General features: G+C 43.7%; 1 protein-coding gene across 1 annotated transcript in view; it reads right to left on the reverse strand.

Moving 5' to 3' along the window:
* FBXO47 (F-box protein 47) overlaps positions 1 to 17,184 on the reverse strand; it is a 167,978-nt gene that overhangs the window by 50,840 nt on the left and 99,954 nt on the right. The window contains exon 4 of the mRNA XM_044298333.1: positions 8,576 to 8,652. Within this exon, the coding sequence (XP_044154268.1) occupies positions 8,576 to 8,652 (77 nt within the window). The remainder of the gene's footprint in view (positions 1 to 8,575; positions 8,653 to 17,184) is intronic.

Consider the following 17,184-nt stretch of genomic DNA (forward strand, 5'->3'; position numbering starts at 1 on the left):
TCACGTGTGGCGGCAGAAGGGGTCTGCCGTCTATCGCCTCAAGAGCCAGTGGGGAACCTCGAGGCTGCAGAGGAATGGAACTGGCGGCAGCGAACACACTATCAATGAACAAACCACCAGCACCAGAGTCCACCAACGCCTGGGTCGTCACCGAGCCCCCGACCCAGGAGAGGACAACAGTAATCAGTGGTTTGTCAACACGGGAAACCGGGGATGAGGAGACTCCACCCAAGATCTGCCCCCGACAGGATCTCAGGTGCGAGCGTTTCCCGGACGGTTCGGGCATGCCAACCGAAAATGCCCACCGAGACCACAGTACATGCATCGGCCCTCGCGTCTCCGGAGTACCCTCTCCCCCTCGGACAGGCGAGCAAACCCCAGCTGCATGGGTTCACCCCCAGACAAGTCATCCCCAGGAGGCGTGGGAGGAGAGGGAGGCACGGGTGGGACAGCAAACGTAGGCGCCAATCTGTTAGAAGACCTCCGCAGGCTCTCCTTAAAGGAAGGTCTCTCCCTGAGTCTGGTGTCAATCAAAATCAGGAAAGAAATAAGAGACTCGAGCTCCACTGGTAGGTCCTTAGCTGCAACCTCATCCTTCAAGGCATCCGAGAGACCATGAGAGAAAGCAGCGACCAGAGCCTCATTATTCCAGCCCACCTCTGCTGCCAGGGTACGAAACTCAATGGCGTATTCAGCTACGGATCGTGAACCCTGTCTGATGGACATAAGGAGCTTCGCGGCAGAGGCAGCACGAGCCGGCACATCGAATACCTTCCGAAGAGAAGCAACAAAACCGGAAAACTCGGCAACCACCGGATTGTTGTTCTCCCATAAAGGGCTGGCCCAGGCCAAGGCCTTGTCCGAGAGCAGCGAGATCAAGAAGCCCACCTTTGATCTCTCAGTAGGAAAGGCATGTGGCAGCAACTCGAAATAAATGCCCACCTGGTTAAGGAAACCTCGGCACTGAGTTGGCTCTCCCCCAAAGCGCTGTGGAAGGGGGGCAGAACCGGTCATACCCCGAAACACCGCAGGCGCAGCAACAGGTGTCGGGGTAGACTCTGGCGCAACAACCGGAGCGGCAGTAGGAGCGGGCCCAGGAGCGACAACCGACCCATCGGCAACGGAAGCTAAATGAGCCGTGCGTTCAAGCAGGGTTTGCAACGCCACAGCGAACCGACCCAACAGGTGATCCTGCTGATCAAGTCTGGCAACCAGCGTAGGTAGCGAGGATGGCCCTGTACCGTCAGAATTCATGGCTTGGTCCTAATGTCATGGAACCATGAACCAGACGTACAACAAGAGATAAGTGGAAATAAGAAGGCTTTATTGAAAATCAAGCTGTAAGGCAAAAGTCCAAACGGATGGCTAAACCGAAGCAGGGTCTGGCGAAGCCAGAGGTCAGGAACCAGAAGGGTAGTCAGACGAAGCCTGGATCGGGAACCAGCAGGGTAGTCAGATGAAGCCTGGATCAGGAACCAGCAGGGTAGTCAGACGAAGCCAGGATCAGGAACCAGAAGCAGCAGCAGTCTTAGAAGCATGTGAACACAGGAGGACCAAGCAAGGAACTGAAGCCACAGACCTCCTATATATATGAGCTAGGCATCCAGCTCCTCCCAGTGGGAAGGAGAAGCCGCAGGGTGGGAGGCTACAAGAAACCCAGAAACCAAGATGGCCGCCAGCACATGTCAAACGAAGGAGAACAGCAAGAAGGTAAGACCATGACACCCTGAGGGCCATTTTGAAAATTTGGTTATGCCTTTTGGTTTGATGAATGCCCCAGCCGTTTTTCAGCATTTCGTGAACAGAATTTTTTATCATTTGATGGGAAAATTTGTATTAGTGTATTTGGATAACATTTAGATTTTTTCTCCTGATTTCAAAACTCATAAGGAACATTTACGTCAGGTCTTGCTCATTCTGCGGGAGAATAAATTATATGCGAAACTGGAAAAATGTGTGTTTGCGGTTCCAGAAATTCAATTTCTGGGGTTTCTTCTCTCCGCTTCTGGTTTTCGCATGGACCCCGAGAAGGTCCGCGCTATGCTTGAGTGGGAGCTTCCTGAGAATCAGAAGGCGCTGATGCGTTTTTTGGGCTTTGCCAATTATTACAGGAAGTTTATTTTGAATTATTCCTCTATTGTTAAACCACTCACTGATATGACCAGAAAGGGGGTAGATTTTTCTTCTTGGTCGGTAGAGGCGCGTAAAGCTTTTTCTAATATCAAGGAGAGTATTGCTTCCGCTCCCATCTTGGTGCAACCTGATATTTCTTTACTCTTCATAGTTGAGGTTGATGCTTCTGAGGTGGGTGTGGGTGCAGTCTTGTCTCAGGGTTCCTCTCCTGCCAAATGGAGACCGTGTGCCTTTTTCTCGAAAAAACTCTCTTCCGCAGAGAGAAATTACGATGTGGGAGATAGGGAATTGTTGGCCATCAAGTTGGCTTTTGAGGAATGGTGCCATTGGCTGGAGGGAGCCAGACACCCTATTACCGTGTTTACTGACCATAAAAATCTGGCCTACTGTGAGTCAGCCAAGCGTCTGAACCCGAGACAGGCCAGATGGTCTTTGTTCTTTTCAAGATTTAATTTTGTTGTCACGTTCCGCCCTGGAGTTAAGAATGTGAAGGCAGATGCCCTGTCACGTTGTTTTCCGGGAGGCGGGAATTTTTAAGACCCGGGTCCCATTTTGGCTGAAGGTGTGGTGGTCTCTGCTCTTTTTTCTGAATTGGAGGCAGAGGTGCAGGCAGCCCAGTCAGAGGCTCCTGATCTTTGTCCTCCTGGGAGGTTGTTTGTGCCTCTCGCTTTAAGACACAAGATTTTTAAGGAACACCACGATACGGTCCTTGCTGGGCACCCGGGGGCAAGAGTCACACTGGATCTCATAGCTCGGAGATTCTGGTGGCCTGCGCTTCGTAAGTCGGTTGAGGGTTTTGTGGCAGCCTGCGAGACGTGCGCTCGTGCCAAAGTCCCTCATTCACGGCCATCAGGTCCTCTCCTTCCCTTACCCATTCCTTCCCGTCCTTGGACACATCTGTCCATGGACTTCATAACGGACCTGCCTCGTTCCTCGGGGAAGACTGTGATTCTGGTGGTGGTGGACCGTTTTAGCAAAATGGTGCATTTCATCCCTTTTCCTGGTTTGCCCAATGCTAAGACGCTGGCGCAGGCATTTATTGATCACATTGTCAAATTGCACGGTATTCCTTCAGACATAGTCTCTGATAGGGGCACGCAGTTTGTTTCCAGATTCTGGAAGGCTTTCTGTTCTCGCTTGGGGGTTCGGTTGTCATTCTCTTCTGCTTTCCACCCGCAGTCGAATGGCCAGACAGAGCGCGTCAATCAGAATCTGGAGACATATCTGCGCTGTTTTGTGGCGGAGAATCAAGAGGATTGGTGTTCTTTTTTGTCCCTTGCTGAGTTTGCTTTAAATAACCGTCGTCAGGAGTCCTCTGATAAGTCACCATTTTTTGGTGCATATGGGTTTCATCCGCAGCTTGGGACTTTCTCGGGAGAGGGGTCTTCTGGTTTACCTGATGAGGACAGATTCTCCTCGTCTTTGTCATCTATTTGGCAAAAGATTCAGGATAATCTAAAGAGCATGAGTGAGAGATATAAGCGTGTGGCAGATAAGAGACGTGTGCTTGGTCCGGACCTGAATGTTGGTGATCTGGTGTGGTTGTCTACCAAGAATATCAAATTGAAGGTTCCCTCCTGGAAGTTGGGTCCTAGGTTTATTGGGCCTTACAAAATCCTGTCTGCCATCAATTCTGTTGCCTACCGTCTTGATCTTCCTCAGACTTGGAAGATCCATAATGTTTTTCATAAGTCCTTATTGAAACCTTATGTTCAACCCATTGTACCCTCGCCTTTGCCTCCTCCTCCGATTATGGTTGATGGGAATCTTGAATTTCAGGTCTCTAGGATTGTGGATTCTCGTCTTGTCCGTGGTTCTCTTCAGTACCTTGTTCATTGGGAGGGTTATGGTCCTGAGGAGAGGATGTGGGTGCCAGTTGACGGACATTAAGGCCTCTCGTCTCATCAGGGCTTTCCATAGGTCCCATCCTGAGAAGGTGGGTTCTGAGTGTCCGGAGTCCACTCGTAGAGGGAGGGGTACTGTCACAACCAGACAGCTGAGAAGCTCTGACAGAGGCCTTTCAGAACCTCCTCCTTGAGTTTTCTTTGTTGTGGTATTCAGTTCCTCATCTCGTTAGCCTCTCTCAGCTGTCATGTAGTTGGACTGATTGCTTCCCTTTAAATTCCTCCCCATAATGCTTTACTGGGCGGCTTATACTTCTTCCTGGAGTGTGTGTGCATGCTGAGCCTGTTTCCCAGTCTGCTACAAAGTTAAGTGCTGTACATTTATCTGTTATTTTCTGTTTGCTGGATCCCAGGTGACCCTGACTCCCTCCGTGTCTGGTGTAGGGAGCCGGTGGTCGTGTCCCCTCACTATTGTAGGGTGTTCAGGGGTTATATAGTCGAGGTACGTGGATATGCAAACATCCACCTTTGGGATCTTTGCATAGGCTGAGCAGCCAGGGAAAGTGCTAGGTCTTGTGCAGGGGTCTCCCTTTTGGTTCCTTAGCTTTGGATCCAGTGAGTCATATATGCATGTTGCTTTGTCTTGTTTCCTGTACACCGTCCGTGACAGGGGGCGGGAGGGAGTTTAGGGTTGTTGGTGTACTAATATTAGATCCAGTGTAAAGTATGATCTCCAATACATGACAAATAAAAGGGAAAAAATGTCTGAGTGTGTAGCTGGAAAACAAAATTGCAATATATGGTATTATGTAAACATGTACATGTTGCTGTATACTGATATGTGTATGTTTCCAATGCTGTACTCTCAATAAAAATTACACTGAGAAACAAGTTAGCCTCTCTATACACTGGATAGGAAATAATTAACTCATGGGGATGAAGGGGGCAGAATGGCGGAGATAACCGAGCGCTGTAATCTATCTCCAGCAGTCCCATAAATGAATATTTTTTTCTGCATTTCACCCCATAATGTTTCTCCACTGGCTGTCATCATCTATTGCAATAAATATTATTACTTCCATTGTGAACTGAACTTGAAATTCCACAAACCTCTTCCAAGCAATGAGTCTTCCATAAAGGAATTTCAAGCAAGAAAATGTTTTAAAAGGCCACATTTTATCAGAGACTCTTGAATGTCACAGACAGATAAATGATCAGCTTGATATTTGCAACAGCAATTATCCAGATGCCCATTTACAAGTACAGCTTTGAAAATAACCAGCACTACATACCCCTCCCCTGAGTGACAGCTCTAACATCCAACCAATAGTGGATTGTATGGATATGTGGTCACTCAGAGCAGAGGCGAGGAGCTGGCGAACATTCTGCGTTAAGACTCTGGGGCACTGCACATGATGGGACCGGCCTCCACAGCACTTGTTATTGCTGCAAAGGGGACTCCTCAGTCATACAAGAAGCATAAGCCTCCACATAAATATGTTTAAACCCTTTTGCCAACCATGACTATATGAACGTCACTGGTGGGCAGGGATTTTATGGAGCATATTCAGGAGCTGACAGCTGACACCCACCTGCAATGGCCAGAATCAGAGATAGTGCTAGTCTTGGCTATTTAACCCCTTATATGCAATACTCAATTTTGACTGTGGAATCTGAATGTTTAGGCCACATTCACACAACTGTGTGCTGGACCTTTCTGTGTTGAAGACTGAAAACCGTGGATCCACAAACCACAGACACCGGCCATGTGCACCTTCCATTCACTTATTGACATAGCAAGAATCATATATATTTTTGGCACTGTCATAATCGCACTGACCCACAGGATAAAGTTAACATATTTATTTTACTTCACAGTAAACTCAGTAAAAATGGAACCCTATAAAAAACATGCAAAAGTGTGTATTTTAGTTCTGTTCCTCCCACAAATAATTTTTTTGAAAGTTTCTTAATACATAATATTACAGGTTATAGTTATTAGATTTTTGGAGAGGTCGTTGATCCAGGGAGTTATTCTGATTGCCTGATTGGAGTCAGAAATTAATTTTTTCCCCTAAATGAGGAAGATTGACTTTTACCTCATGAGGGTATTTTCCCTTCCTCTGGATCAACTTTGCAGGATAACAGGCTGAACTGGATGGACGGATGTCTTTTCTCATCCTTACAAACAATGTTAATAAGTTACATAAAATTTAACGTTAAATAGTGGCATTAATAAATACATGTCCCACAAAAAAAATAAAAAAATCTGTCATATGTCAATAGAAAAATGAAAATGCCATGGCGCTTGAAAGGTGGGAGGAAAAAAAAAATCACTAAAACAGCCTGGTTCTGAAAGTGAATAAGCCATCATAAAATGAACTATTGTGCTTTTGATGTTCTGGTATCACACGCCCCAGATGCTCAGACACCTGAATCCTACTGTTTCTGGTACTTGTTGGAGGTGTGGCTCTGGCCAAGGGTCTTTATTTCACATCTTTTGGGACTGTCATGCCATTTTCCCATTATGGAGAGAGACCCAACACCTTATACTGCAACTAATTAATACAAAATTCTCACTAGACCCATATATGTTTTTACTGAACATGCCTCCAACAGTACTAAAGAAACCCATACTCTGCTTAGTACTTCATATATTGTCGGCAACTAGACGCCTTATAGCTAAATACTGGAAGAAACAGGACATACCGACTTGGCTTGATCTGTTCTCTAGTGTTATGGAGGTTAGACGAATGGAATATTTAACCGTGCTTATCAATAACACTATAGACAAATTTCATAAGGTATGGCAGCCTTGGGACACATTCACGGAGATCGCTGAATAGTATCCCCCCCCGTCCACCCCGTCCACCCTCTTGTGTCTTGTCCTGTCCTTTGTTCATAGTAATAACATTGTTATATAATAAGTTTGCATATTCAAGGGCAGTTCTTGCCCAGCTATATTACTATTTCCCCGGTGATCGGGTTGTATACAAATTGGTATTGATGGAACTGGAATTGCTTGGCATGCATCTATGTGATTTATTTGCATTGTCAAATCTTTCATATTTACTGATCACTTGATTGTCAGCAGACTTCATAAGGAAATATGTATGTTTCTTTTACTCTTATATTTTCTTCAATAAAAAGACAATTATACAAAAAAAAAATAAACTATTGTTTAAATCAAGTTTTTATGTTAAACATATTTTGAAAGAATTTTTGGTGATGATATATTTCACTTTTCATGTCATTATCTATATTTTAAAGATCCTAAAATTCAGCAGTTTTCGCAGTGCAAATAAGCCTAATAATAGGCACTACTTAGTTTAAATCATATTTTATTGAGACTTTATCACAAAAAGTACAATCCAAGTACCAGAAACATATGATAAGGAGATACAATCTTTGTAGTAGTCTGGTGAAACAATTACTTCCAAATAATCCTGAAATTAAGAATAAATAACACATAAAGGGGGAACAAAACGACAACACACAGTAGGGAAGGGGGGGTCCTCTTTCAGCTGTAGTAACTAGCTTGAAGAGAGGCAATCATATCCTCCATTCACATAATTCTATGAAGTTCATCGACCCAATTTGCCCTAGAGCAACGATTTCCAAAATCTAGGAATAACCATTCTCATAGCTACAACTACAACAGAGAAAGATGCTCTTCCTAATATGGTGAACAGGACCCGGAAACACAGACAGTAAGGCCATCTCCAACAAAATAGAGGAAGATACATGGAATGAAACATTGGGTAAATCAGTAATATCAACCCAATATTGTTTGATCTTCGGACAGTGCCACCATATGTGCTCCATGGTCCCTACCTCACACTGGCATCTCCAGAAAATATCAGAACAGATAGGGTACATTTGATGTAGGTGAGATTGAGTCAGAAGACTGTTTATGAGTTAAGTAAAAGGGATTTGTCCCAGTCCATAGTAGAGTATGGTGGCCCTCTGGTCTTCTCCCAAGGAGTAAGAAATGAAGGTGACTCGGAAACCATCTCCCCTAGAAGCAACCCACCACTGCCGAGATCAGGTGTGAGAGCGGAGGCCTGGATATGCATAGCTGGTCAAAAAGCTGTAGGGAACAAGATGACTCCTCTTGTGAAAAAGAGGAAATAGGCGCCACTTCTTGGTCTGTCCAAATCACTTTTCAGCAGTCATCTTATTATCATTACAGAGGATTAGAATGACAGATAACACATAGATAGTTAGATGAGGCCCCCCTCCCTGTCCATTGTGTCTATGGCCCATGGTGGCTTCGGTAAAGTGTATCTCTAAATGCTATTAAAAATAGCCCAGGATATATGGCCGCCCCCATAATCATGTTCAGCAAATAGAATTTAAAAAATCTACACTCAGAAAATTAAAACAGATTTAAAAAAAAAAAGAATAGGTGTCGCTATCTGGTTTTAACTGGCAGAAATTATAGGTGACCCATTACCTGTAAGATGTTAAACAGATTTACCCTTCACCTATCTACCTCTGTCAGCAGTTTTGAGGGATTAAACTACTGACAAGTTCCCTCTATCTCTTTTCACTTATTTTAACCGTCATTCAGAAACAAAATTTTACAAGAGTCTTACTTCTGAAATAATCTTATGAATGAACTTGAGCCTCTCTCTGGTGGGTAGTAGTAGTGTACACCTCTTAAACAATAAACCTGCAACGTGGAAACAAATCATCAAGTTAAATTTTGTAGAGAACTGCATACACTACGATATTCATATAGCTAAAGTAACTGTGTATTCTACAATAAAAGGTTGCATACTTTTTCTTAGCCCCAATCTTTCATCATCTGGTTTTCCAGACGTACAGGCTTCAGAAATTATCTACATTTTGCACTGTACAACTATTTGTAAATTTACCCCTACTTGACCCAGTATGTATATCTTCAAATGCGATAACTTCTTTTATTCAGTTATTTAAATATTTTTTTCAGTGATACGTGGGACTTTAATGTCATTTTTATTTTAGTACTTTTTTTTTTTTATTCCTGGGAAAATAGTATATTTTTCAAATTTTATATTTAACCCCTTAAGGACTCAGCCCTATTTCACCTTAAAGGGAACCTGTCACCTGGATTTGGGGTATAGAGCTGAGGGCATGGGTTGCTATATGTCCGCTAGCACATCCGCAATACCCAGTCCCCATAGCTCTGCGTGCTTTTATTGTGTTAAAAAACAGATTTGATACATATGCAAATTAACCTGAGATGAGTCCTGTCCCTGACTCATCTTAGGGACAGGACTCTTCTCAGATTAATTTGCATATGTATCAAATAGTTTTTTTTACACAATAAAAGCACACAGAGCTATGGGGACTGGGTATTGCGGATGTGCTAGCGGCCATCTAGCAATCCATGTCCTCAGCTCTTTGCACAAAATCCCGGTGACAGGTTCCCTTTAAGGACTTGGCCATTTTTTGCAAATCTGACCAGTGTCACTTTAAGTGCTGATAACTTTAAAACACTTTGACTTACCCAGGCCGTTCTGAGATTGTTTTTTCGTCACATATTGTACTTCATGACATGGGTCCAAAAAGTTAATTTACCAAAAAAAAGTTTCAGTTTCTCTACTTCTGTAATACATAGTAATACCCCCAAAAATTATGATGACTTTACATTCCCTATATGTCTACTTCATGTTTGTAGCATTTTGGGAATGATATTTTATTTTTTGGGGATGTTACAAGGCTTTTAGTAACAAATTTTGCAATTTTTCAGAAATCTTCAAAATCCCACTTTTTATGGACCAGTTCAGGTTTTCCAATATATTCAATTTTTTCCAGGAGTAAAACGAGGGTAAACTGCCAAACAAAACTCAATATGGGTTGCCCTGATTCTGTAGTTTGCAAAAACACCCCATATGTGGTCGTAAACTACTGTTTGGCCAAACGGGAGCACATAGAAGGAGGGGAACGCCATATGGGTTTTGGAAGGCAGATTTTGCAGGACTGGTTTTGTTTATACCATGTCCCATTTGAAGCCCCCTGTTGCACCCCTAGAATAGAAATTTCCAAAAAGTGACTCCATCTAAGAAAGTACACCCCTCAAGGTATTCAAAACTGGGTTTACACACTTTGTTGACCCTTTAGGTGTTCCACAAGAGTTAATGGCAGATGGAAAAACAATTTAGAAATTTCTATTTTTTGGAAAATTTTCCATTTTAACCCTTACTTTATTACTGGAAAAAATGGGTTAACAGCCAAACAAAACTCAAAATGGGTTGCCCTGATTCTGTAGTTTGCAGAAACACCCCATATGTGGTTGTAAACTACTATTTGGCTAAACGGCAGGACATAGAAGAAGGGGAACGTCATATGGTTTTTGGAAGGCAGATTTTGCTGGACTGGTGTATTTACACCATGTACCCTTTCAAGCCCCCTGATGCCCCCCTAGAGTAGAAACTCCATAAAAGTGACCCCATCTAGGAAACTACGGGATAAGGTGGTTGTTGTTTTGGGGCTATTTTAGGGGTAAATATGATTTTTGGTTGCTCTATATTACTCTTTTTTGAGGCAAGGTAACAAAAAATGTAAATTCCAAAATTGTTTCTACATTCGCTATTTAGTTTTGTGGGGTTAACATAGTTTGTAAAGTAAGGCTACTTTCACACTAGCGTTCATAGGTCCGTTCGTGAGCTTCGTTTGAAGGAGCTCACGAGCGGACCCGAACGCCTCCGTCCAGCCCTGATGCAGTCTGAATGGAGCGGATCCGCTCAGACTGCATCAGTCTGGCGGCGTTCAGCCTCCGCTCCGCTCGCCTCCGCACGGACAGGCGGACAGCTGAACGCTGCTTGCAGCGTTCAGCTGTCCGCCTGGCCGTGCGGAGGCGAGCGGATCCGTTCAGACTTACAATGTAAGTCAATGGGAACGGATCCGCTTGAAGATGTCACCATATGGCTCAATCTTCAGGCGGATCCGTCCCCCATTGACTTTACATTGAAAGTCTGAACGGATCCGCTCAGGCTACTTTCACACTTAGAATTTTTTCTAAGTTATTAATGCAGACGGATCCGTACTGAACGGAGCCTCCGTCTGCATTAATATGATCGGATCCGTTCAGAACGGATCCGATCGAACGCTAGTGTGAAAGTAGCCTTACTTTTGAATACCTTGAGGGGTGTAGTTTCTTAGATGGGGTCACTTTTTTGGAGTTTCTAGTCTAGGCTACATCAGGGGGGCTTCTAATGGGACATGGTGTCCAAAAAAAAAAACAGTCCATCAAAATCTGCCTTCCAGAAACCGTATGGAGTTCCCTTCGTTCTATGCCCTGCCGTGCGGCTATATAGCCATTTACGACCACATATGGGGTGTTTATGCAAACTACAGAATCAGGGCAATAAATATTTAGTTTTGTTTGGCTGTTAACCCTTGCTTTATTACCGGAAAAAAGGATTCAAATGGAAATTTTGCCCAAAAATTGGTGTTTTGGCACCGTTTTTATTTTATATTTTTAACTGTTCATCCGAGGGGTTTGGTCAAAAGTTATTTTTATAGCGACGACTTTTACGCATACGACGATGCCCAGACTTTGGAGACACTAAGCAGGTATCCTAAAACTGCGGCCCTCCAGATGTTGTAAAACTACAATTCCCACCATGCCCTGCTGATGGCTGTAGGTTGTCTGGGCATGCTGGGAGTTATAGTTTTACAACATCTGGAGGGCCGCAGTTTGAGGATGCCTGCACTAAAACTAATATTTTTTTGGGGGAAAAAATTGTTTCTGTGTCTCCAAAGTCTGAGAGCCATAGTTTTTTATGTTCTCTAGTGGACTGTTGGGGATTAAAATGTAGTACTCATGGAAGTGTGATACTCCCTGAAGCAATCGATAACGCAGAGGCCCGGATGATCGGGGCACGTGTCGCACTGAGTGGTGGTGTCCTTCCGTATCCCCCTCCTGCGACACACTCTGCACTTCTTTTGGGTTCGTCCCTTCTTTCCAGTATGGGGGACCAAACTTGGAAAGTGTTGGCCAGGGACGATCCGGGCGCCTCCAGTTCCCGAGGTTCTCCGGCCTGCTCTTTCCCGGTCCAAAAAGATCAGGGCCTTGAGGACTGCTTCATAGAACTGGAGGAATGTCCCTGTGCTGCCAGTGCTTCGGGATAGTACAAAAGAGTTGTACAAGGCAACCTGTACCAAGTAGACCGCAACTTTTTTGTACCATGCCCGGGTTTTGCGCATGGCGTTATATGGCTTGAGGACTTGATCAGAGAGATCAACTCCTCCCATATACCGATTGTAGTGGACGATACAATCGGGCTTGAGGACCGTTGCCACGGTACCTCGCACAGAGACGGGGGTTGCTGTTACCGTGGATTGTGGACAGCATAAGGACATCCCTCTTGTCCTTATACCTGACCAGCAACAGGTTTCCACTGGTAAGTGCACGGGTCTCACCCCTGGGGATAGGTACCTGGATGGGGTGGGCAGGGAGGCCGCGTTGATTTTTCCGCACGGTCCCACAAGCGAACGTGGATCTGGCGGCAAGGGACCTGTACAAGGGAATGCTGGTATAAAAGTTATCCATCTACAAGTGGTAACCCTTATCCAGCAGTGGGTACATAAGGTGGCAGTGGCAGCCCCCCTGGGGTCTGAAAGATGGAACACAAAAAGTTTTAGATAAAAGTTATTATTTTTTTTCTAAACTAACTTTTCCCTTCTTTCCCTGCCTAACGGTGCCTCTCCCTCACTGACCCTAACCTACCTGGATGGCAATGGGTGAAGGAGGGTGATGGATGGCGATTAGGGGGACTCAGGAGCTGGTGCTGGACGGTGCTGCAGGGTGCTCGTGCAGAACAGGAAGAGGAGGGGAGAGAGGAGCGCAGGAAGTTTGAATCTCGCGCCTCTCTCCCCTGCACCAATCAGCACCCTGGACAGCGGCGTTCAGCACCAGGGCCAGCCCCGCCTCTCCAAATCTTCGTACTGCAATTGGTGGTGTATAATCACGCCACCGATCGCAGTCTTTTTCCTGTTCATCGGGTCACCGGAGACCCAAATGCACAGGAAACGCAGAAAACCGCAGGTCTGAATTGACGGGGGGGGGGGGGGAGCCGGCATCCCGTTCCGATTAACCCCCGCGGCGCCGGAATCCCGATTTAAAGTTAGGGCGTACCGGTACACCCTGAGTCCTTAAGGGGTTAAGCTAAGTTAATATCATGTTTAGTTTTCTGTTCTTCTGATCCGTAAATATTTTTTACAATTATGTCCCCTTACCATCACAATCAGTTTGATATACATTATAGGACATGAGGGTTCTGCTTTTACCCAGTAATTATTGAGTTTTAAACCTGTATAAACCGTATATTGACAATCTGACTGAGCTGTCAATTTGTGTCCTGTATATCTACCCACTATAATCCTTTGCTTACATACCGTTAGACTGGGCTACACAGAGACTTTGGTCACAGCAAATGAACCCAGAACCCATCAAAAATCCAACACTACTGGATTTTGTGTGAATCTGTGTTCATTGTAGTGACAACTTGCGAGCTTTGTTACAACTATTCTTACACACATACCTTTGTCATTCTGTCGCTGGCATCTCACAGCAGCTTATAGACACAGTACATGGTAAATCACATATCATAACTTAGCATATCATCATGGGTACAAGTTACATGGCACAATAAAGCGCTGGGAAATCCCAACGTTTGTGTAAAGATAATTTAACAGTACTGCTGTCAGGTTCTAGTAACAGTATAAAAACTCAAGCACTCCAGTAGATATAGTGATGTCAAGATATTTTTTATTTTTGTTGGTTTTCTCTGCAGGCAACTCAAAGTGACAGTTGATGTTTCGGTCTATTACGACCTTTTTCAAACACAAGTTGCCAATGAAGGATTAAAGATGAACAAGGAAAGTATATTGAGCTGGTAGGCATGTGTATTTACACCATGAGGGACGCGTCCCTCATGGTGTGGATACGCAAGCTTACCAGCTCAATATACCAGCGTCCCTCAATATACCAGCGTCCCTCATGGTGTGAATACACATGCCTATCAGCTCAATTTACTTTCCTTGTTCATCTTTAATCCTTCATTGGCAACTTGTGTTTGAAAAAGGTTGTAATAGACCAAAACGTCACACTGTCACTTTGAGTTGCCAGCAGAGAAAACCAACAAAAATAAAAAATATCTTAACATCACTATATCTACGGGAGTACTTGAGTTTCTATACTGATATTATTGAGGGCTAGGAACCCACAACTCTAGCACCAGAGTGCCACGCCATCCCTCTTAACCAAGGTTCTAGCAACGGTCACAATACTATAGCAGCAGTTACTGTAATGAATATGGTTTGCTTTGTAAGAGGTACAAGGCTGATTTCCAATCTTCTCACATGACCACAGAAAAATCTGCGTCATATAAACTACAGTGGGAGAGTATGTGCCAAAATATGCAGGTAAAAAAGGCGATGTAAACATGTGCTGTGTTGTTTTTTTTTATTATTGATCGTGTGGATCAGATGCAAAGCTTAAAAGGAAAATCATGTCACGTCCATATTCATATATATCTATATATAAAATTTGTGTTTTTACATAAAATTTTGTATAATAAGTCATGCTTTGCAATAAGGTTGAGGATGTTTGGCGGTGACAAGTGTAATGTGAACGTAGGTCGCTGTGTTGCAATGCAATCTTGCAAAATAATTCATAGTTGTCAACATTCCCGAATTTCTGGTATTCAGTAAACAAGCAATAGCACCATTTCCAGGAACAAACAATGCCGACATCAAACAATAAAACCATTCTTGTTCCAATTTCTGTATTAATAGAAAACTGTTAGGAACTTGTCCAAGCCGTTAATTTTTTGTTGTTATTGGCCAACAGCCACACAAGTTAAAGCCTAAAATGGAAATCCATGTTAAGAACATTGTATATGTTTCACAATGAATGAAATCAGCTACATTCATACTAGTGATTTATTTTACCTTTTTTTTCTACAAGGGTTTTGTACAGAAAGCAAAGGAAAATTGATTCAATTCATATTAACACAAATGCTCACTTTCGCATCATCAAGATTTATCTTGCATTGAATTCTGTGTATCTTATGCCCAATCTATGTGAATCCTATAAAGGGGTTCTCCAAGACCAGTAACCCATGTATAGGTGGCTGGGCAGGGCAAAAAATTTGGTGATAACTTTAAAACACTTTTTATCCAGGCCATTCTGAGATTGTTTTCTCATCACATATTGTACTTCATGACAGTGGTAAAATTGAGTCAAAAAAATTAATTTTTATTTATAAAAAAATCAAAATTTTCCAAAAATTAGCAAATTTTTATTTCTCTACTTTTATAATAGTAATACCTCCAAAAATTATTACTTTACATTCCCCATATGTCTACTTCATGTTTGGATCATTTTGTGAATGCCATTTTATTTTACAAGGCTTAGCAAATCTAAAACCCACTTTTTCAGGACCAGTTCAGGTCTGAAGTCACTTTGTGAGGCTTACATAATAGAAACCACCCAAAAATTACCCCATTTTAGAAACTACACCCCTCAAGGTATTCAAAACTGATTTTACAAACTTTGTTTACTCTTTAGGTGTTCCACAACAATTAATGGAAAATAGAGATAACATTTCAAAATTTCACTTTTTTGGCAGATTTTCCATTTGAATCAATTTTTTCCAGTTACAAAGCAAGGGTTAACAGCCAAACAAAACTCAATATTTATGGCCCTGATTCTGTAGTTTACAGAAACACCCCATATGTGGTCGTAAACTGCTGTACGGGTACACAGCAGGGCGCAGAAGGAAAGGAACGCCATACGGTTTTTGGAAGGCAGATTTTGCTGGACTGGTTTTTTGACACCATGTCCCATTTGAAGCCCCCCTGATGCACCCCTAGAGTAGAAACTCCAAAAAAGTGACCACATTTTGGAAACTACAGAATAAGGTAGCAGTTTTGTTGGTACTTGTAATGCTGCAGAACCCCAAGCAACCAGGCAAAGATGTGAACAAACGTGGATTTATTAAAAACACAGCAGTAAAGTCCAAGCCAGAAATCATACAAAAATAACGTAGTCCAAATAATAACCTCTGTGGGAAAACGTCAGAGAAAAGCCAGACCAGGCTAAAGTTCATACAGAAGAGTCCGTGAAACCTAATACCTAAGGATGAGACGGTGAAGTATCCAAGGTCTGATCTGAGGCCACACACGGTGCAACTGTAGAGCAGAAACGAGGTTTCCAGAGGCATTCACTAAATGGAGACACACAGAGTTCATGCATGGAACAAACTTAGTAAATCTGAACCAGCATACTCCCAGGTTGTAGAGACAACAGTGAGCACTGATCAGCAAGGGAGATCACCTTTTAAACACCTGCTGGCCAATCACAGAGGGCTGCTTGTCAGAACCTCATAGGTCATGCGATGATTCTACTCATTAGCACCTGTGCAGCAAATCCCTAATCAACTTTGAATTTGTGCACAGATGCTTTACCTGCCAGTGGCCTACGTAGCGCATAAGATGCATGCACACTCGGCCGCGCATTCCTTTGCGAATCACCCCTCGGGCGTGCACGTGGACGCCCAACAGACTTGGCACGGGCATGGGATTGTGCCAGCATGGACGCCGGAACGGAACCCGCAGGAGACACCGGAGGCAGGACCAGCTGCGACGTATTGCCATCAGCCCGGCAATTCTGCCTCAGAGATCCCCGCGGCCCTGCCCTCAAGTGCCCATGCGGACTCCAAAACAAAGTTTTGTCAGGATGAACAGAGGGTACATCTTCAAACATTCAAATCCTTAGATAGTCAGATTTTACAATGAGGTAGAGACAGATAGTTCTATTAATTCAATGGATACTATCACTTAAACAGACTGCATTTCGCATAAGGAAATAGGAGTCCAATCCTGGGGACTGCAATAAAAGACTAAATAAAAGTCTATTTCTCGTGCCCAGAATCAACAAATGCATGACAATGTGATAGGGAAGACTGATAACCCTTGGGTTGACACTTGGAAAGGAAGACCACTCAGTTTCCATCCACACAGCCCCACTAGGGTGAGGCAGCGTGGACAGGAAGCGAGTGGCATAGTTGTAAACTTTCCAGATTCAATGTTTGGTCTTCCAGAAATTGTTTCCAGGGTAACCACAGTTTGAGAAAAAGGTCATGTCTCCTAGCCGCCCAACCAACCAACTCCTCCAGTCTATATATTTGGTTAACTTTGTCAAGCCATTGCT

This window comes from Bufo gargarizans, chromosome 6, assembly GCF_014858855.1.
Source record: "Bufo gargarizans isolate SCDJY-AF-19 chromosome 6, ASM1485885v1, whole genome shotgun sequence".
Taxonomy (NCBI): Eukaryota; Metazoa; Chordata; class Amphibia; order Anura; family Bufonidae; genus Bufo; species Bufo gargarizans.